The sequence below is a fragment of the Panulirus ornatus genome, chromosome 58 (assembly GCF_036320965.1).
Source record: "Panulirus ornatus isolate Po-2019 chromosome 58, ASM3632096v1, whole genome shotgun sequence".
Taxonomy (NCBI): Eukaryota; Metazoa; Arthropoda; class Malacostraca; order Decapoda; family Palinuridae; genus Panulirus; species Panulirus ornatus.
Genome location: NC_092281.1, coordinates 12,989,377 through 13,010,849, shown reverse-complemented (window position 1 = coordinate 13,010,849; position 21,473 = coordinate 12,989,377). Strand labels below are relative to the sequence as shown.

Genomic DNA, 21,473 nt, shown 5'->3' with positions numbered 1-21,473 from the left:
GTGGGTCGTGGAAGAAGCAGCAGTGTGTGAGCCTTGGGCCAGGCAGTACTGTCAACCGTGGGCCAGGCAATCTGGATCATGTATTCAAACAGCAGATAAGATGACTTTGTCAGTTATGTAGTGTCGGGGAGTGTGTGTGTGTTCCATGTCAGTGGACCAGAGTGCATAATGAGGCAGAGCAGAGAGCGTAGGGTCAGTGGTGTCACATGAATATGGATTGTGTGAGGAAGAAACCACTTAGTAATTCCACTTACGAGGTGGTCGTCTTGTGAGTCAGATGACAGATAATGTGGCAGGTAGGAGTCAGGCGCTGTGGGTGTTGATCCTTCCCAGTTGTCTTCTGGTGCAAGATTCGCCACCATGTCCAGGTCGAAGTTATCTAGAGCGGCCAGACCACCATAGGGAGACTGTGGCTGGGTGGTAGTGGGCAGGACGGAGTCGAGGGCAGTGCGAAGGTGTTGCATGTTGTAGGTGGGGCAGGTTCTGTTGTGGTCCCTCTTGGTCTTGCTTGTAGATTGGCCAGTCCAGTAAGACATGGTCGTAGGCACTGATCGACGTTGTGAGTGGTGTTTGGTGTGATTGGTGTACCAATCTGTTGAGTAGCGAGGCTGACAACGTATTATATATAAGAGATTCGGGACGCGGCCAAAACGGGAAACAGTCCCTTGTATTAAGGGCTCCGTTCTGGAGAAACGTTTGTTGGCTTAACTTGTTAGGTTCGCGTGCGGCCATACATAGAGGCCTGTGATGACGGCAGACGACGAGGAACCCGTCATTGGGTTACGTTGGTTCAGTAGACGATGACTCTTGATGACGCCGGAGGATGAGGGAACCGTCCCTCGGGTAACGTTGGCTCGGTAGAGGAGGAGGAATGTGTATGGTGAGGCAGGCAGCCATCCCGGCCGTGCGGCAGATTGGCTCAGTCGGGGATGATGGCCCGTGATGACGCCGGGCCATGAAGTAGCCATCCCGCGGGGTACGCCATGGTGACTCTTGATGACGCCTGATGGTGACTGGTGATACGGTCAAAATGAGTGACTGGACGCTGTCCGCTGGTGATACAGTTAGCATGAGTGACTGGACGCTGTCTGCTGGTGATACAGTTAACATGTGTGACTGGACGATGTCCGCTGGTGATACAGTTAGCATGTGTGACTGGACGCTGTCCACTTGTGATACAGTTAGCATGAGTGACGACGCTGTCTGCTAGTGATACGGTCAGATTGAGTGACTGGACGCTGTCTGCTGGTGATACAGTTAGTATGAGTGTCTTGACGCTGTCCGCTGGTGATACAGTTAGCATGAGTGACTGGACACTGTCCGCTGGTGTACAGTTAGCATGAGTGACTGGACACTGTCCGCTGGTGATACAGTCAGCATGAAGTACCCGTCCCGCGGGAACAGTCAGTGGACAAGTTAAAGACCTACGTAATTTGACTGGGAGAGTCCGACGCTGCTGTGACATGTTCAAGAATTGCTGGGGAATGTCAATAATGGCAGAACATACCCACCTCAGATCTGTGCTTCCAATAACTTGTCAGGCTTTACGGACTTTCCATTCGGTGTGTGAGGCAGTGCGTTACTAAATAAATGAGGGAGTGACAGAATGAGGAAATGAGTGTGGGGGAGTGGTTGAATGAGTGATGGGATAGATGAATAAGTGAGGGAGGGAATGGGTGAATGAATTAAGGAGAGAGTAGGTAAATTAGTGAGGGAGTGGGTGAATAAGTGAGGGAACAGGAAAATGAGTGAGGGAGGAAGTGGGTGAATGAGTAAGGGGGAAGTGAATAAGTAAGTGTAAGTGAATGGGTATGGGAGGAAGCGAGTGAACGAGTGTGAGAGGGTGAGGGTGAATGAATGAAGGAGGAGGTGGGTGAACGAATGAGGGAGGTTGTGGGTGAATGAGTGAGGGAGTGGGTACATGTTTATCAGCACCTGGTGACGTCATCAGCTGACTCATTTAGCGACGGATGTGTGCTCGACCAGCTGGTGGATGACCTGTGGCAAGACAGGTTAGGCGATTGGTGGGATAACTATAGTGCGAGGACCAGTGATGTAGTAGGTTGGGTGACTGTTGGGGTGAGAGGGTGTGACAGCGGGTGGCATGACCATTGGGACGACGTGTGGGACATTAGGTTGGATAACCAGTGGGATGATGATTGGTGGGACAATTTCTACGACTGGTGGGATGAATGGCGGGACGACTAGTGGAACGGCAGTTTGGATATCCATTAGGAGTAGAGAAGGGAGGAAAGGTTGGAAAGCTTTTGGAACAACCAGTGGTATGACACTGCGCAACTGGTGGGGTGATAGTTAAGACTGAATGATTCTTGTATGTACGCAGGTCATAAAACCCACATATTACTAGTTGAAGCTTCCATGACCTGTCAATATGATCTAATGTAAGGCTGCTCTACCTTATGACCTGATGCAAGGCTGGTCAACATTTTGACATATTGTAAGGCTGGTCAACTTTTTCACTTAATGTAAGGCTAGTCAACACTATTGATTGTAAGGCTGGTCAGCATTTTGACCTACTGTAAGGTTGGTCAACTTTTTCACTTAATGTAAGGCTGGTCAACATTTTCACTTAATGTAAGGCTGGTCATTAATATGACCAGATGTAGTGCTGTTCATCATGAAAATGCTGTGCCTGTGAGCCGAGGAGTACAGGTTATGTTCCGTTACTTAGGGTGTGTGGTTCATTCATTTGACTGGGATTGATATATAATGCTGTAATTAGCTTTAACTCGGTAAAAGAACTCAAGAGTCTTTGGAATTTAACCCTATACTGTTCTACAGAAAAGTACGTAGTGAAACAAGATATAAGTGAAAACAAAGCAATAAATGTGTTTCTCAGAGTAAATACAATTCTCAGTAAAGCCAATGGTCTGGCATATACATTCTACACGTTTCACTTTAATTCCCACCATATTATTTTGGCTGACTTTGTTGTCCATTGTGACGTACATTGGTGTAACCCTGTCTTAGGTCATCATTATGACCAGCGTTACAGTATTACCCTGACTTAATCAATATTTGTGACCACTGATATAGGATAATCCCGACTTTACTGATTACTTTTAACAACCAATGTTACAATGACTACTCTTCGAGTTTTTTCTTCAGATTCATACATTGTCTAAAGTTCTGCTGTTGCTGTACCTGCACTTTATTCATTTATTCACCAGCTGCTCTAAATGTACCTTCACATGCTCTCGTTGTGTTGCACACTTTCCTGCAACTGTTCTCCATTATGTAGGAACCTCTGTAAACCAGTTATCCGTTTTTTCTTCTTTACATGCACTACATCTTTAAAGGATATAGAAAAGTGTCGATAAATATTCAACTTTTTATTTCTCTTTTCTTTGAAATTCACAAAATTATAAATAACTGGAAACATTTTCCAATAATTTTAAATTATATAAATATATAAAACCTGATGTATATGTAAATCAATAAAAACAAATATTATACATTCAGTAATTATAAACAAATATCTAGACCTTAACATAGTGCCAGCAAGCACCATTATTACCACTGGGACAAATCCTTGATCTTCAATAACCCATAAATGAATTTACTACTTTTTCCAATCAGAATATGGCATTTCAATGTTTACACATTACTCTTTTGAAGCAAACTGTTTACTAAAGAATTCACTTACAAAGGCTTGTAATTTGTCTCTTAGTCTCCTGAGAGCGGCTTCTTTCTCCTTCAGCTTTTGGTTCCTCTCCTCCAGTGTAAACATCTCCTCTTCCATCTCCTTCATAGTCTTTTTTCTCTTCTCTCTACATCTCTTTGATGCCTCATTGTTCAAAACACGTATTCTGTGGTACTTCTCCCTATCTGTTAGCTCCCTCTGCAACAGCTTGTCCTCCTTGCGGGTGGTGGTGTCTCCAGATCCTGTCTGTTCCCCTGGGTATTCCACAGTAATATTCAGGTCAGTGGTGGTGACAGATTCATCAAAAGCATCACTGTCCCTAAACCTGACAGGTTTCCTGGCACTCCTCCTCTGTCGTGTTACTCTTATGGGACCAACCCGAGAGGTTGCATCAGATCCTAACGTTGTAGCAACCCCAGTTGGAATGACAGGGGCTGGACCAGTCAAAAAGCTTTTTGATTGATCAGTATGAGTAGAAACATAATCAGATGATGGAAAATTAGACTGACTGTTGTCTGTATGAATGACTGGAATTAGGTATTGGATGCAATTACTGCTCTGGGCTTGGTTGTGACTGGTGTCATCACATGAAGTGCTCTGGGCTTGGTTGTGACTAGTGTCATCACATGAAGTGCTCTGGGCCTGGATGTGAGTGATGTTACCAGGTGAAGTGCTCTGGACCTGATTGTGAGTGATGTCACCAAGTGAAGTGCTCTGGGCCTGATTGTGAGTGATGTCGCCATGTGAAGTGCTCTGGGCTTGATTGTGAGTGATGTCACCATGAGAAATGCTCTGGTCCTGGATGCGGATGATGTTATCGTGTGAAGGGCTCTGCGCCTGAACATCACTGATGTCTACATGTGGTGTGCTCAGGGCCTGGACATTTGTGATATCTTCAAGTGAAGTGCACTGAGTCTGCATGTGAGATATGTCATCAGTGAAGGTGCTCTGAGCCACTTCCATGGCTACTTCTGGTAGAAAGTCTTCAGATACACTGAATATCTGAAAAAGATTGAGATGATATAAGTTTGGCTAACATTGTGTGACAGTAGTTTGCAAAGCTAACCATGATAAAGCATACCAATCTTCTTTTTGAACTAAAAATTCATTCTGCTGACCTTGACGCATAAAATACATACACATCTTGCCCGATACCCATTCAAAAAATATATTTCCCTTGTCTTTTCTTTTTCCACTTCAGAATTCTCTCTTCATTTCAATTAAGGCCAGGTCTTGATGTGGACTTGTCTGAGACTGGAGCCAAGAGAGAGATTCTCTTTCTATACATTTCTCAATGTGATTGGGAGCATAGCCCTTCATCTTTCTAGTGGCACACTTCAGCTGCTACAGTTCAATCTACTACCATATCCAATCTGATATTTAAAGCAGTTCTCTTACTCTAAAGTCTCTCCAAACTCTCTATGTACAACCCTCTCTCCTCAATGCAAACCTTTTTCTTTTTAAATTACTTTTCAACTTTCTTCTTTCAGATGCTCTCCCAAACTCAGACGCCATCTACAGTTTCTTATTCAAATCTAGCAATAGCACCGAATCAGCAACAAACAATTGATTCACATCCCAGCCCACCCATCCAACCCAAGACCCTTGCATTCACCTCCCTCATCAATCCATCCATACACAATTAAAACAGTCCTGGTAACTTCATACACCTGCTGCACTCCCACCTTCACCTGGAAACACTCATCCTCTTCTGACTTCCAAACGTACCTTACTCAGTTTAAAAACCTCTTTTCATTGCTTCTAGAAGCTATCCACCTACAACATACATTTTCAATGCCATCCACAAAGCATCTCTATCAACACAATATGTGCTTTCTCTAGTTCCTTAAATGCAACTAACAATCAACAACACAATCACTTCATCTACAAAAACTCCATTCCCATGTAATCCAGTCCTTCTGCTAAACTTCTTACACAAGGCTTTGATCACTTCTAATAAAACTTTTTTCTCATGGCTCATTCACTTTTCATTCATCGATATCCAACACATTCCATATCACCTATCCTATCACATTTAACAACCTTTTAAAATATTCAGTCCACTTCACCTCATTCCTATCCAATAACATTTCCCTATTTTCCCCCTTCACCAATATTTCCATTTATTCAGCAGTTTTGCTGAAACCATTAACCTCCATCAAAAACATTTTCCTATTTTCCATGAAGTATGCTGATACCTGCTCATCTTATCTCTCATTTGCCCTCTTTGAGTCCCAGCATCTTTCTCTTAAACTCCTGCCAAATTCTCCAGTAAATTTCCCCATCACTTGTACTAAAGCAAGTCCCATACATCTCTCTTACCTCTTTCACAGGCAATTTATTTCTAACTAAACCACTTGCTAACACTTGCACTCCTTCCCTTAAGTAACCACCATACATCTCTCTTACCTCTTTCACAGGCAATTAATTTCTCACTACATCACTCTCAGAGTTTGCTTACTTGTACCCCTTGCACCTTCAGCATGCAACACACTTGTCTAGCATTTGTCAGAAATCCTCCCCTATATAAGTCTCTTCCTCAGCCATTCTACATTCCATCTCTTCTTTTAAGCCTCTTTCTGAGCTCACTCACTTTACAAACCTCTCCCACCTGTATAATTTTCATTTCTTCGTATAGCATCTTCAAACATTCACCTCACCTCAGCACCACATAATGATTAGACATCCCACCTGTTGCCCCTCTCAAGACACTCACATCTATGAGTCTCTCCTTCGCATGCCAAAAAATTAGCGCTTAATCCAATAGTGCCCACTTACCTTCTTTCCTATTTATTGTTGTATCCTAATGAATGTCCCTCTTTATAGCCCATCCTTTTTCAGCATACACTTCATCATTCTTATTCATCCAGGTACCCCCCATGCCACCTACTTATTCCCTTAACTACCATATTCCCTACTCTCCCATTCAAATCATTGCTAAAATTCCTTCCCTTGCATCACAATTGCAGCCACACTCACTTTGTTCTTCTGGCCAAAACACCTGCAACTCTTAACTTAGCCCTCTCATTTCTAGGGGCACAACACAAATAATCACCTCTCTGAAAATCCAATTTCATTTAACCTGCACCCTCTGAAGCTCACTTCTGTACACTCCTAACACATTACCAGAACTCCTTGTTCACCTTCCTTAGCCCTTGCTCTTAACCCCTGACTTTACCCCAAAGCTACTTATATCCACACACAAACACCCTAGCCTAAGCCTTCTTGAAGGATAAGTACAGCCTATGTCTGGTAAAGCTTAAATTCTAAAATTATCACATGCAAAAATAATTTCTACATGAAAATCACAAGCAAAATTTCAATTACCTCTTCATTAGGTATCCCACACTGGTGTAGGGCACCACTAAGGAGGTCTTCCTGCATTCCCAAGCACATGTCAAGTTCCGTGGAACTAATGTGGACATCATCAGGTAGAGCATCTGGGAAAAGTTTACTCATCTGTTCTAAAATTTCTGTGGGAATCTTGAAATCACAACCATCATCCAAAAGCATCTGAGGAAGAGTGGGCCTGCTTGTGGACTGGGCTTTCATAATACCAACTTCAGCTTGTGGGTTTATTCCCTGTCTGATGTCTGTAAGAAAGTCTGAGGGAGATGGTGGAGGCCGGGGCCTTGGGAGATCTAGTTCAGGGGCTTTAGTTAATGCATGTTTATTTTCAGCTGTAGTAATAAAGCCATCTGCTGTTCCTGGTGCTGTGAACTTCTGGAAGTCCATGAAATAGTCAGACTGCAAGTCAGGTGGGGCAGGGCTTAAGTCGAACACCACTTGGTTATCAGATAAGTTGCTCCTGGCAACTCTGTCTGGATTTGCAATGTGTGCTATCTCAGATACTGCATCCAAGCTGCAGTCATTGTGGCTGCTAGTGTTTTTCTCAAAAAACAAGTCTTCATCAAGTTCTGGAAAGAAACAAATTGCAAAAATTAAAGAAAAAAGATTGCTTTTTTTATTTCCCAAATTATTGTACTTGTTTTCCTTAAGGCATTTTGATAGTATTGATCTAATCACAACTAAAGACATGCAAGTATGAGACCATTCAGGTTTTTTTTTTATATAAAATTTCTCCACAAACCTGACAGCAAAACAAACATCACCCCTATGGCTGATCTAATATTCACAGTACTATGGCATGGAGGCACCTGCACATCCTGCTTTATGATTTCTACCATATACCACCTACTGCCCACCCTGCTTTAAGATTTCAACCACATACCTCCTTTGCCTACTGGTTTCTAGATATCTCAATTCATGCCTACTGGACTAAATGCCAAAACTTGTCTGTCTGTCATGTACTCTTCGATGTGCAACTTTTGTTTACCTTCTCAGCTAACACTCGATTCTATGTATATGTATTTTCTTATATATGGAGAAGGCATATGATAGAGTTGATAGAGATGCTCTGTGGAGGGTATTAAGAATGTGTGGTGTGGGAGGAGAGTTGTTAGAAGCAGTGAAAAGTTTTTATCGGGGATGTGAGGCATGTGTACGTGTAGGAGGAGAGGAAAGTGATTGGTTCTCAGTGAATGTAGGTTTGCGGCAGGGGTGTGTGATGTCTCCATGGTTGTTTGGTTTGTTTATGGATGGGGTTGTTGGGGAGGTAAATGCAAGAGTTTTGGAGGGGGGGGCAAGTGTGAAGTCTGTTGGGGATGAGAGAGCTTGGGAAGTGAGTCAGTTGTTGTTCGCTGGTGATACAGCGCTGGTGGCGGATTCATGTGAGAAGCTGCAGAGGCTGGTGACGGAGTTTGGTAGAGTGTGTGGAGGAGGAAAGTTGGGAGTAAATGTCAATAGGAGCAGGGTTGTTAGGTACAGTGGGGTTGAGGGTCAAGTCAATTGGGAGGTGAGTTTGAATGGTGAGAGGCTGGAGGAAGTGAAGTGTTTTAGATGTCTGGGAGTGGATCTGTCAGCGGATGGAACCGTGGAAGCGGAAGTGGATCATAGGGTGGGGGAGGGGGCGAAAATTTTGGGAGCCTTGAAAAATGTGTGGAAGTCGAGAACATTATCCCGGAAAGCAAAAATGGGTATGTTTGAAGGAATAGTAGTTCCAACAATGTTGTATGGTTGCGAGGCGTGGGCTGTGGATAGAGTTGTGCGTAGGAGGATGGATGTGCTGGAAATGAGATGTTTGAGGACAATGTGTGGTGTGAGGTGGTTTGATCGAGTAAGTAACGTGAGGGTAAGAGAGATGTGTGGAAATAAAAAGAGCGTGGTTGAGAGAGCAGAAGAGGGTGTTTTGAAGTGGTTTGGGCACATGGAGAGAATGAGTGAGGAAAGATTGACCAAGAGGATATATGTGTCGGAGGTGGAGGGAACGAGGAGAAGAGGGAGACCAAATTGGAGGTGGAAAGATGGAGTGAAAAGGATTTTGTGTGATCGGGGCCTGAACATGCAGGAGGGTGAAAGGAGGGCAAGGAATAGAGTGAATTGGAGCGATGTGGTATACAGGGGTTGACGTGCTGTCAGTGGATTGAATCAAGGCATGTGAAGCGTCTGGGGTAAACCATGGAAAGCTGTGTAGGTATGTATATTTGCGTGTGTGGACGTGTGTATGTACATGTGTATGGGGGGGGTTGGGCCATTTCTTTCGTCTGTTTCCTTGCGCTACCTCGCAGACGCGGGAGACAGCGACAAAGTATAAAAAAAAAAAAAAAAAAAAAAAAAAAAAAAAAAAACTGCCTCTCCACCTTTAATGAGATAAAATCAGGAAAAAACGAAAATTGGTCTCACTTGCACATATCAATTCTCTAATTGTTATATAAAATGTATGGCATTTCATGAGAAAACAGTAAGAAGTGACAAGGAAGATACATGGGCTGAAAGAGGGCAAATGAGTTTGGCTTCCTTTAAGTGATATCAAAAAGCAAACTGAAATAATAACAATATACAGTAATGACAACACTAACAATATTTCCTATATTTTTGTATTTATTTACTGACATCCATTCTCTAGCTGCTGTCATATATAAACCAACACCACAGCCCTAGTCCATAACCTCGCAACAAAGACTTTTACATGAAATCCCCGACTGCTTCATATATTTCATGAAAACTTAGTGGTTGTTAAAAAACAAAAAAAAAGCCAAGATATATGAAATTTACAACTACATTTCAGATATAGAGTGAAAAGCCAATCAAAAGGAAGGACTGAGAAAACATTTGTTCAAATATGTGTGTCTGAAGTCTTTCTTAGTATTACTTAAAACTCATGTAAGACCACACTGAGAGTGTGCTTTTCAAAGCTGATCTCATCTAGGGAAAATCATAGATGCTTTAGAGAGTCCTGAGTAGAGTAACTAACATAGTTTCAGAATTAAGAAAACTGTCGTATTAAAAAAGACCGGGTCTACTCATATCAACCACATGAGAGGAGAGGAGAAAGAGGGGTGACTTAATAGAAACTTAAGAAATTACAAAAGGAATGGAAAACATCGATAGCTCAAAGTTCTTTCATGAGACTGGGAACAAGTTAAGAGGTAATGATCACAAGATTTTTATAGTAAAAACATTAGAAAGCCTTTTCTCTCACAGAGTTATCAACTCAATCACATTACACCAATTTCAGAAAACTAGGATATACTAAATACCCACTGATAGTCTAAGTATTTTTAAGAGTTTTGAGGCAAGCATACAAAACAACAATAAGACCATACACAATCAACCAATTCACACTATACTGATAATAATAATAATTAATTATTATAATGATAACATCATTCCCCACTCCAAGAGGACAGAGAAGAAAGAATAACACAGTACCCATGTATATCCTGTGTAAAAGGTAAAATTTCTAATATCCACATTAAGATGTAAGGTGCAAACATGAAATCCAGTATCCAAAAGGATACAAGTCTGCCTAACTTGAGAACCTATCTGCCTGCCAAGTGAGATATGCCATAGGAATCAAGTAACTACATGGAAAAAAGTGGAAAAAAATCAGGAGTGTTGCTCAAAATTTTACCAGACAAATACGCAGAAACAGTCTTGGGCAAATAAAAGGAATACAATGGAAACAAGGAAAAGTGCACAAGAGGAACTGATCATTAGATAATTCATAGAAACCACAACTGAAGAAAAAAGTAAAAGACAAAAGAACAGTTGTGAACCAGCTGAAAATGTACTAAGAGAGAGAGAGAGAGAGAGAGAGAATATAGGGGGTAAACAGCAGGAGCTTGCATACGGAAAGTGGAGGAAATATGCACTGCCTTAAAGGAGGATGTCCAGCATCAGAATTGACAATGAAGACAGTTGCATATTAAGGGGATTCACATGCAGACTCACTGATTTCAGGCGTGTTGAGATCAGACGAGGAACCGTTGATAAAGCAGTCTCCCATGGCCAAAATGTGATTGTCGTTCCCAGGTCCACTCTGTTTCGGCAGTAGTTTTGGCTGCAAGAGGTATGAGACTACAGTTGCGGCCTTTATAATTTCTAGGACAGAGTGACTGCATAAACAAAATAAATGTAATATTTTTATAAACCCAAAATTTCTAACTCACCATGGTTTCGGTCCAAGTTCCAACAGCTGTCATCAGGTTTGAGGATGACACCCCAACCTTTCTTGTGGTTGAGGTGTCTTCCATACCCTCCTTCTGATGGTAAGGAGCCATTCTCAGAGGCGCTGCCAATCTCTGTACGAACCATTGTGGACTCTAAAAAGAGAAAATAAGTCTTTGATTAATATTGGAAAAAGAAACTTGCATGATGCTTCCACAGCTAATTAAACCACTGAGAGTGAATTGTTGTTGGGCCTCTACTCCAATCTTATAAAGGCTTTATAAACAATTATGACTTAAAAGTAAGGTCTTTTGATTCCTTAACTCTTTATCTTCACCCTAACTTAAACAGCGGAACACAAAGCAATCACTTCTTATTGCTTGGTCTTACGCTTCACAATAGAGCTACAGAAACCATACATGTTTTACCAACAACTCCAGCATGGCTGCCAGGGATGTCCTGTTGTTCACCACAATCTGCCTTTTCTAGAAATGGCTTTCAAAGCCAAACAGTTCAGCCTGTATTACTCCTGTGTCTGCTTCACTGCTACGTCAGATTAATAATGACTCTTGATACTCTAAAAAAATAAGAGATCTGGAAGTAGCAGTTTAAACACCATGATGGGTGTCCCTCAGAAGTCAATAGAGAAGATGTAGGCCGGTCTAAACCTTCTTCTTCTCCAGAGGTTTCTGCCAGCCCTGCTCCAGGTGCAGCTCAGGACTGTGAGGCAGGCACCACAGGACTGTGAGGAAGGCACCACCTGGAGTCATATGCACATTACTTCTTCTCATCAACAGAACTACACCCTCAATGAATCTACTGAGCATGTTAATTGAGACAAACATTATTGATTTACATAACATTTGAGTTCCAACTACTATTACACATAATGTTTTCAATTTTCTTTGTAAGTGCTTGTGAGTGTGTTTCTTGTATGTGTGCATGAGGGACCTGTGAGCGAGTATGTAATTACCTTTCGTATTGTATAAGGGAAGCATACTACATAATGCCATCTCTTGAACTTTCTCCATTGACACAACTTTTTTACACGATCAACATACTATACAATTTCTTTGTGCCATCAGCATACCCCATCCCATAACCCAATTCATCAACTACTCTTGCGATAAAAGTACTTTATATATCTTTTCTTACAAACTGCTTCTTTAATTTCATATCACATCCTCTACTTATTCTATCCTACATCCTTAGATCTGTTCACAATCTAAGTTATCAAGTTAATTCTAATCCTGAAGGATCATGCTCAGGTTACTCTTCACTCTTTCAAAGTGGGCATATATGCCTTTAGCCTTCCCTGTAACCTAAATATTTGAACTCCAGTGCTTTCTTTGACAGCCTCTTCTAGACTTTGCATATTGGTTCTTTGTGCTTCTATAAGTGCAATGGCCAAATGAAAGTAGTATATTCTAAATATGGCGAGATACAGGATGTAAACAGTTAGCGATAAATTTCCCTGTTCATATACTTGATGATATTCTGATATCTGTCTATAGTCAACTAGTTTCCTTTACTCTCCTCCTACTGTGGGATTCAGGTAACCAAATAAGAACAAAAGAGCAATGCCAGGGAGGGAGTTTTCACACTCACAAGATCCCTATCTCTATTATCATGGATTTTTTAACTTCAATGTGCTTTCATCAATTGCTGTTTAGTATTCCCTTTATTTCATTCATCCACCACTCTCATACAACAGAATTACTTCTTTAAAGCTTTTGTAACACGTTTCTTGCTTAATTTCATCATGACATCAGGTTATCCTATCTCTACATCTTTTCAAGATCTGTAAAATGCATCACTATTCTGATCTACAAACTTTATTGTTGTGATCAGGTCACTCTTACTCTTCTCTCTTCCAAAGAGGGCAACTTTTGGTCTTCTAGCCTTCTCCTATAATTTAGCTCTCTTAATTCAGGAATCAATCTTTGCTGCCCTACTCTGGGCCTTCTCTATTACCTTCTTGTGCTTCATTTGGTGCAATGACCAAACTTAAGAATTTCATTCTAATTTTCGCCTTATAAAGGATATGAACAGCTTACTGAACTTTTACTTAACCATATACTTGAAAGCTATTCTAATATTTGCCAGCAGACAGCTGATCATCTTAACTTTTCTCCTAACATACTGCTACTCTAACTTTGGAGTTTGTCACAGTCCCCTTATAGGGCTATGCAACCCTCCAAGCTTTTTACTTACCTCATGACCTATACATTCTCTGCAAACATATTCAAGTAGGAGTCCATACTTTCAAGAAAGTCATTTAAGTAAATCAAGAGGTGTACAGGTCCCAGAACAGAACAGTGTGGCACTCCGCTGATGACCTCAACCTATTGTAAGAAGGGTTCTCTGACATGCAACTTTGTTCCCCTCAACTCAGGTAATCCTGTCCTCCGAGGAAGTTTCTCCTTTACTCAACCTCCCATGCAGTATGGTGTTAAATGCTTTCTAGCAGTCCCGACATCTATCCAGCCTTTTCTTCTGAATAAGAGAGAGAGGCCACTGTCTCAAAGATATCTAAAATGTTTGATACATATGTCCTTTCCCTTAAACTGTCTCTCACAGCAGCAATTTTTCCTCACTAAAAATCATACTTTTACTTTCTATTTCTTTTCCAGAACCTTAAAGATCACATTCATCAATGAGATGTCTGTAGTTCAGTGCCTGTTTGTGATAGTACTCACCGACAGGTGTGATTGTTTGCCTTGATTCACTCCCCTGGCCTTTTACTCTTCAAAAAGTTTCTCTAATGTATCTATACGCATTCTAAGCACATGAAATTTTATCAGGACCATGTGCCTTCTGACAGGTGTGTGTATGTTTGTAATTATATGTACTGTAAAGGAAGGGAGTTTTACACTCGTGATGCCCATCTCTTGAATGTTCTCCATCATACGTGTTGTATGTGTGTAATTACTTATATGTATTGTAAAGGAAAGGAGTTTTACACTCATGATGCCTCATCTCTTGAACATTCTCAATCATACAACTTTTGTTTAATTCCTGTTTGATGTCTGAATTAACCATGTTTTCAGTCATTTTATTTCATTCATCCACCACTTTAGTACTATAATGGTACTTCATTTTTTTTTCTTAAAGTTTCTTACTAAATTTCATATTAAGTTTAAGGAATATACCCTACATCTCTTGAAAAAATATTCACTGCCTTAGTATTAATCTATTTAAACATACGAGGTTGTAGTCAAGTCACACCTTAATGTTCTCTCTTCCAGGGTGGATAAATTTAGAGCCTCCAGCCTTTCCCTGTAACTCAGCTCTAATAATTCTTCTGCTATTTTTGTAATCTGAATTTCATCTATTAATTCTTTGCACTTCTTCAAGCACAATGTCCAAACTAGAGAAGCATATTCAAGTTTTGGCCTTATGTATCCTCAATAATAACTTTTCCCTAAACTTAACTCCTATTTTAATACCTGCTAGAAAACAGGTCTACTTCACTATTCTTCTTAGGTGGGACTCTGGTTGCAGGGCAGGGACAATGTCAACTCCTTAGTGTGTGTGTGTGTGTGTTTTTTCCCTATTTGATATCATTTATTTGTACTGTGTGTGTGTGTGTGTGTGTGTGTGTGTGTGTAAATACGGTAAAACAATAAATGTATTCAAACATATGAGGGAGGTTACTATAAATGTTTGTGGTGTGTATGTAGGTGTGACCAACTCTGGGAAGCAGTTAGAAGCACATCACAGGTCTAGGTTTTGCAGAATAGGAAACATTCATAAATAGTGGAGAGAGAGAGAGAGAGAGAGAGAGAGAGAGAGAGAGAGAGAGAGAGAGAGAGAGCCTACAGAGTGAATTTGCTACAATGGCTGGCCAAGTACGTCGTACTAATTGCATGTCATGCTTAACGTGGAAGAGCATTCCTCTCTATTGCTGCACAATTGTCTTTCTAGGTTCGCACCTAGAACTCATTAAGACCACATGCTAAGTTTTCTTTGACCCTCTGAGCTTCATCCCCCTTTTGTGCTCCCACCAGAAACTCTTCTTAGCCAGTTTCCAAGACCATTTAAAAACATCAATCCTCATCTTTCATGAAGTACATTTTTCCATGAATTTTGATGTGGCATCTAGACTCCAGTATGTCCTGCCATATGCTAGAATTAGTGGTTAACAGAAACATAAACCTACAGTCAAGTCACTCCCATGCTGTGCAATCGAGAGATTAATTCAACAGTAATTCTTCTTTCTATGCTTTTATAACCTAACCCAAGTAAGATATGAATAATATATCAAAATATTATATGCAAAGGTGTAGTGAAACGATTGTTATTTGATGTATAGTCAATAAATCACCACATTTTGATGAGAGATAAAGACAAGATCCAGTGGCATCAGCTCAGCTGATAATCATACATCCATGCATCCCTGCAAACTTTTGTTTCACCCTTTAGTTTTTAATAGAGGCATTTTAGGTATAATGAAGAAGACACTACAGAAGATATTTAAGCAGAGTTGTGGGTTTCTGACTCATAAGTGAGGAATTCCTGATATCTCATACAAGAGAGAATAAAATGATCCCAGCTAGCTAGCACAGACAGCACTGCTTCTACAACACCATCCACACGCAGTGTTGGCATACCTGGTGTCCTCATAGCCTAGAAGGAAAAAAATGTATTATGCTCTAATGCAAAACAATTGGAGAAAGTAACAGATTTCCAAGGTCAACCAGCAGAGATTGGTAAGGAAAATCTTACATCATACAAGTGTTTCCAGAAACTTTTTCCTGACTGTTCTTCAAACTGCTGCATGGGAAATGAAAGAATACTGTCCATTGTCTCCTACATGTCATAGAAGACAGCTACAAGGGGCAGGAGCGGTCTGGAACTTCTCCTATCTTGTGTTACTTTCCACGAAGGAACTAGGGAAAGCCCAATGATCTTTTCTCAAAAACTTAATTATCTATATATGATGCTACGTCACTCACTCCCTGCAGATAGGGAAGGAACGACACTGACCATGTATTCCTTGCGTGTAGTAGAAAGCGACTGAAAGGATGAGGTTTGGCTGGCAGGGTAGTTGCAATGGATTTTAAAGGAAATTCTCTCTCTCTCTCTCATATATATATATATATATATATATATATATATATATATATATATATATATATATATGAGCTTAGGTTTCGGTACATTAAACATAACAGCTAGAGACTGAGTGTGAACGAATGTGGCCTTTTTGTCTTTTCCTGGCGCTACCTTGGGGGGAATACTATTTCCTGTGTGGCGATGGCAATGGGTGAAGGCAGCAAGTATGAATATGTACATATATCTGTGTATGTATAGGTATGTATATGTTGAAACGTATAGGTATGTATATGGGCGTGTAGGCGTTTGTGTATATCCATACGTATGTGGGTGGGTTGGGCCATTCTTTCGCCTGTTACCTTGCGCTACCTTGCTAACGCTGGAGACGGCGATTGTTTTATATATATATATATATATATATATATATATATATATATATATATATATATATATATATATATCCCTGGGGATAGGGGAGAAAGAATACTTCCCACGTATTCCCAGAGTGTCGTAGAAGGCAACTAAAAGGGGAGGGAGCAGGGGGCTGGAAATCCTCCCCTTTTTTTTTTTTTTAATTTTCCCAAAGAAGGAACAGAGAAGGGGGCCAGGTGAGGATATTCCCTCAGAGGCCCAGTCCTCTGTTCTTAACGCTACCTTGCTAACGCGGGAAATGGCGAATAGTTTGAAAGATGTATATATATATATATATATATATATATATATATATATATATATATATATATATATATATATCCTTATTTTTCAGTTATTGGATTTCCAAAGTAAATTTTAGATGGCACACATGAAAACTAATCTTTGTTTTCTAATAAGAGTAAGAAGTTACAAAATAAGATTTTCATTTTGCTGAGGATAATCGCATTCAGAGAATGCTCTCGATATTTTACGATGCACTCAAAGGTTTAAACTTTCTGTACTTGATCCTTGTGTATGTCGTGTCTTAAGTAGCATATATATATATATATATATATATATATATATATATATATATATATATATATATATATATATATATATATTAATGGCTCATCATGCTTCTTCCAGGTTACTCGCATAAACTTGTCCAACTATTGAAGACAGTAGCTCTGTAGTGTCTTTCCCGGGAGGGTTTTCAGGTTCAGTTAAACTTTCCTTTACATCAATTTTGCCGCCGCATCTATATAGTTCTTTCATTTCGATTACTTTAATTCTTTGTCATCTGTAAAATTCAACTAGGAGCTTTTCTATCTACACGAATAGACTCTTAAATGAGTTGATCAAAGTTTCAGAGTCCAGAGGCAGTAGAAAAGTGTGGTAGACTCGAAGAAGAGTTAGCAATATTCTCTAGTGGAAAGACTGGACCAAGGGATTGCTTCCCAGAGAAGGTATGAATATTTAACAACAGGTGAATTACACAAGCAAGGTTCTGGGAAGTACAACTGGTGAGTGTGAGTATATACGTATGTGGTAAAAGGAAAAAGTCTGTCCCGGCGATGTTCCATGACTACTTAACATTCTACATCTGGTTGAGTATCATGAACTTTGCGGGGAAAAAAAGGCAAGAAATCTCACGAGGTTTTCTTCCTTTAATTGAAGACACTCAAATGACGTGTGGAAGCAACTGCCCTGATATACCAACTGTTCATAATTATAACACTCCTTTCAAAGTTTTTTTTTTCTCACCAAATCCCGGGAACAGACTTTTGCCTTCCATCACTGATCAGCTTATCTAGATTAAATCATCAGTCTGAACCATTCTCATTTACAGTAAATAAAAATGGTGTAATTCCGTGAGCATGGTGATTCTCACAGTGATGAAACAAACTGAACATTAAAAATCTAACGTGTACTCACTGGATCCGACAATGAAGGCTTGAAATCAATCTTGAAGAGTTAAGGAACACCAACAGGGAAAGCCGGTTTTCGCCAGGCCTGAAAAGCATGTTACTTTAATATGCACGCTAAACTAACTAATCTTATTACAAAAAGAAATATATATGATACGTATTTCAACCACATATAAAAGGCACAAGTAAAATTCACATGTGCCAGGAAACCTATTGGCATATATGTATCGAATACATATACTCGCACATTGTTACCCGTTAAATTCATATATATAATATATACTAATTTAACACAACTAGGATTCACAAACACGAAAGAAAATAAATAGAAGAGTAAAGACACCTAAAGTGAACATACGAAAAGAGCACATCAAGATTATCAGTTACAATCGTACTTCAGTGCTACACCAGCACACACCAGAACTCATTTATAGGCTTGGTACATCTACACATCATTATTCATTTATTGGCTTGGTACATCTACTACAGCCACCTACCAACCAGCCTCAGTAAATGTAACGCTATGACACATTACTGCATCACTACTTCAGCCCATGTACACTCATGACCACTACTTACTATCTAGATAAATGCTTAGATCAAAGCAGGCATCACAGTCACACAAGCACCGGGCATCACAGGGCAATCCTAAAATGCACCAGTCAGCAAGGGGTAATCACACAAGCACCTGGCATCACGGGGTAACCCCACCAGCACCGGGCATCACGGGGTAATCGCACAAGGAGTAGGCATCAAGGGGTAACCACACAAGCACCGGGCATCACGGGGTAATCACACAAGCACCAGGCATCACGGGGTAATCACACAAGCACCAGGCATCACGGGGTAATCACACAAGCACCTGGCATCACGGGGTAACCCCACCAGCACCGGGCATCACGGGGTAATCACACAAGGAGTAGGCATCAAGGGGTAATCACACAAGCACCTGGCATCACGGGGTAACCCCACCAGCACCGGGCATCACGGGGTAATCACACAAGGAGTAGGCATCAAGGGGTAACCACACAAGCACCGGGCATCACGGGGTAATCACACAAGGAGTAGGCATCAAGGGGTAACCCCACCAGCACCGGGCATCACGGGGTAGTCACACAAGCACCAGGCATCACGGGGTAATCACACAAGCACCTGGCATCACGGGGTAACCCCACCAGCACCGGGCATCACGGGGTAATCACACAAGGAGTAGGCATCAAGGGGTAACCACACAAGCACCGGGCATCACGGGGTAATCACACAAGCACCAGGCATCACGGGGTAATCACACAAGCACCTGGCATCACGGGGTAACCCCACCAGCACCGGGCATCACGGGGTAATCACACAAGCACCTGGCATCACGGGGTAATCACACAAGCACTGGGCACCAAGGGGTAACCACACAAGCACCGGGCATCACGGGGTAATCACACAAGCACCTGGCATCACGGGGTAATCACACAAGCACCGGGCACCAAGGGGTAACCACACAAGCACCTGGCATCACGGGGTAATCACACAAGCACCGGGCACCAAGGGGTAACCACACAAGCACCGGGCATCACGGGGTAATCACACAAGGAGTAGGCATCACGGGGTAATCACACAAGCACCTGGCATCACGGGGTAACCACAGTATCACGAAGTCCATACCACCAGCGCCATGTATAAATAAAAGTCCTCAAGCACGCACCATCCACCACACTGTACATCGTAGTACTGGGAGGGTAGCAAGAGGATACACCTCAGTAACATCCAAGTTTCAAGACGTAAATCCCAGTAACATGGGGTTAGTCTAGCGAGCGCCCACCATCATGGAATACTTCCCACTGTCCAGACACGACGGGTTTAATACCAGTACCACCAGGCATGACGAGGTATATACACCAGCAGCATCAAGGGGTAAATAACAGTGGCACCAGGCATTAAGGGGGTAAATCTTAAGTAGCACCAGGCATTAAGGGGGTAAATCTTAAGTGACACCAGGCATTAAGGGGGTATATCTTAAGTGACACCAGGCATTAAGGGGGTAAATCTTAAGTAGCACCAGGCATTAAGGGGGTAAATCTTAAGTAGCACCAGGCATTAAGGGGGTAAATCTTGAGTGGCACCAGGCATTAAGGGGGTAAATCTTGAGTGGCACCAGGCATTAAGGGGGTAAATCTTAAGAGGCACCAGGCATCACGCGATATATCCGGGAAATACAAGGCATCGCGGGTTAATAAATCCCAGTGACGACTGTATTCCAGAATAAATCCCACTAGCACTAAAGATCGGAGGGTAAATTCCAATAAAATTCAACCGTATGTCCACGTCCACCACCACCACCACCATGTGACTGTTGGTGGGGTGGGAGGTGATGACGGTGATAAGCTCAACTATGTTGTCTGATTCTGCCGTCACACCGCCGCACGTGATTTTTTCTGACCAAAAGCCACTGATGATTCAAGTGCAGAGTGCAGCACGTGATTCTGCTCGAGTGCCACCATTGATTCACCTGTCCCAGTGAGGCACGTGATCTACCGTCACTGTAATGGATTCCAGGCATGCACTCTCCCCAACATTTTGCGATTTCCTCCTGTATGTCACTATTAGGGATAACTTAAACAAGTCAAATATCATCTTAAAAGTATACCGTAATACATTTCATTAACACACACATTAACTCTTAATCCTATGACAGGCGTGGTGCATACCTTCCCAAAAGTACTGTTAGTACGGTGAGAGTATCAAAGTCAGTGGGTGGCGGGCTCCACACCCTATCTGACGCAATCCTCAACGATTTGGCTACACAGAGACCGGTGGTAGCGCCTCCTACCTCTCACTTAATCAACGAATCTCGAACACGGAGCGAGCGCGCTATTCACCCTGTATTTATAATCTCGGTGACGTAGCAGATGGGGTTGCCAGTGTGTGCAAAGTTTCTTGGGGAATCCCCAATCCCTATTTTTGGAAATACTTGCTATCCTTTAGTGTCTTATCAATTCTTATATGCCCAATTGCTTTTAAACGTGATTTAAATTGTCCAATTAATGTTTTTATGTATGGAAAATGAAAATAATGACGGGGGAAAGTACAAGAATGTTCGCGGCGGAATACATGATACAACTTGCTGTGTAGTTGTCATCTACTTCCACTTGATTATCAAAATGAAGTGTTTTTGAGAAAGTTTCGACCTTGATTCGAAAATTCTTTTTTCAGATCATAATGAAATATGACATTCTAATATCTTAAAGGCCTTTGAACACTTGAATATAAGCTATTGACGTACAAATACTGATTATTCCCTGTTCTGTTCATATTTTGTTATACAAGGCCAGTATTAAGATCTCCCTTTCATTAACAGAATTGAGGGATACCATACGAATCCATTCAAGTTCAGTTTTACGAAGACA

General features: G+C 41.4%; 1 protein-coding gene across 2 annotated transcripts; it reads right to left on the bottom strand.

The window, feature by feature from the left end:
- Positions 1-3,338: 3,338 nt before the first annotated feature.
- LOC139766531 (uncharacterized) lies at positions 3,339-20,927 on the bottom strand. Of its 2 annotated transcripts, XM_071695308.1 has the most exons (7): positions 20,775-20,927; positions 18,083-18,160; positions 11,602-11,933; positions 11,176-11,328; positions 10,958-11,066; positions 6,992-7,581; positions 3,339-4,666 (listed from the first exon to the last, which is right to left on the bottom strand). In XM_071695308.1, the coding sequence occupies exons 3-7, from the start codon at positions 11,614-11,616 to the stop codon at positions 3,626-3,628; spliced, it is 1,908 nt and encodes a 635-aa protein (XP_071551409.1). In that variant the 5' UTR covers positions 11,617-11,933; positions 18,083-18,160; positions 20,775-20,927; the 3' UTR covers positions 3,339-3,625. The 2 variants fall into 2 exon arrangements, with proteins under 2 accessions (XP_071551409.1, XP_071551410.1); XM_071695309.1 differs by lacking the exon at positions 11,602-11,933.
- Between the last annotated feature and the right edge of the window lie 546 nt (positions 20,928-21,473).

What these genes read in the sequence shown, in the direction of transcription:
- LOC139766531 (XM_071695308.1), bottom strand. An exon ending in GAACTTGGACCGAAACCATG is followed by an intron (nt 11,067 to 11,175) that starts GTGAGTTAGAAA and finishes TACCTCTTGCAG; the next exon opens with CCAAAACTACTGCCGAAACA. An exon ending in GTGGGATACCTAATGAAGAG is followed by an intron (nt 4,667 to 6,991) that starts GTAATTGAAATT and finishes AATCTTTTTCAG; the next exon opens with ATATTCAGTGTATCTGAAGA.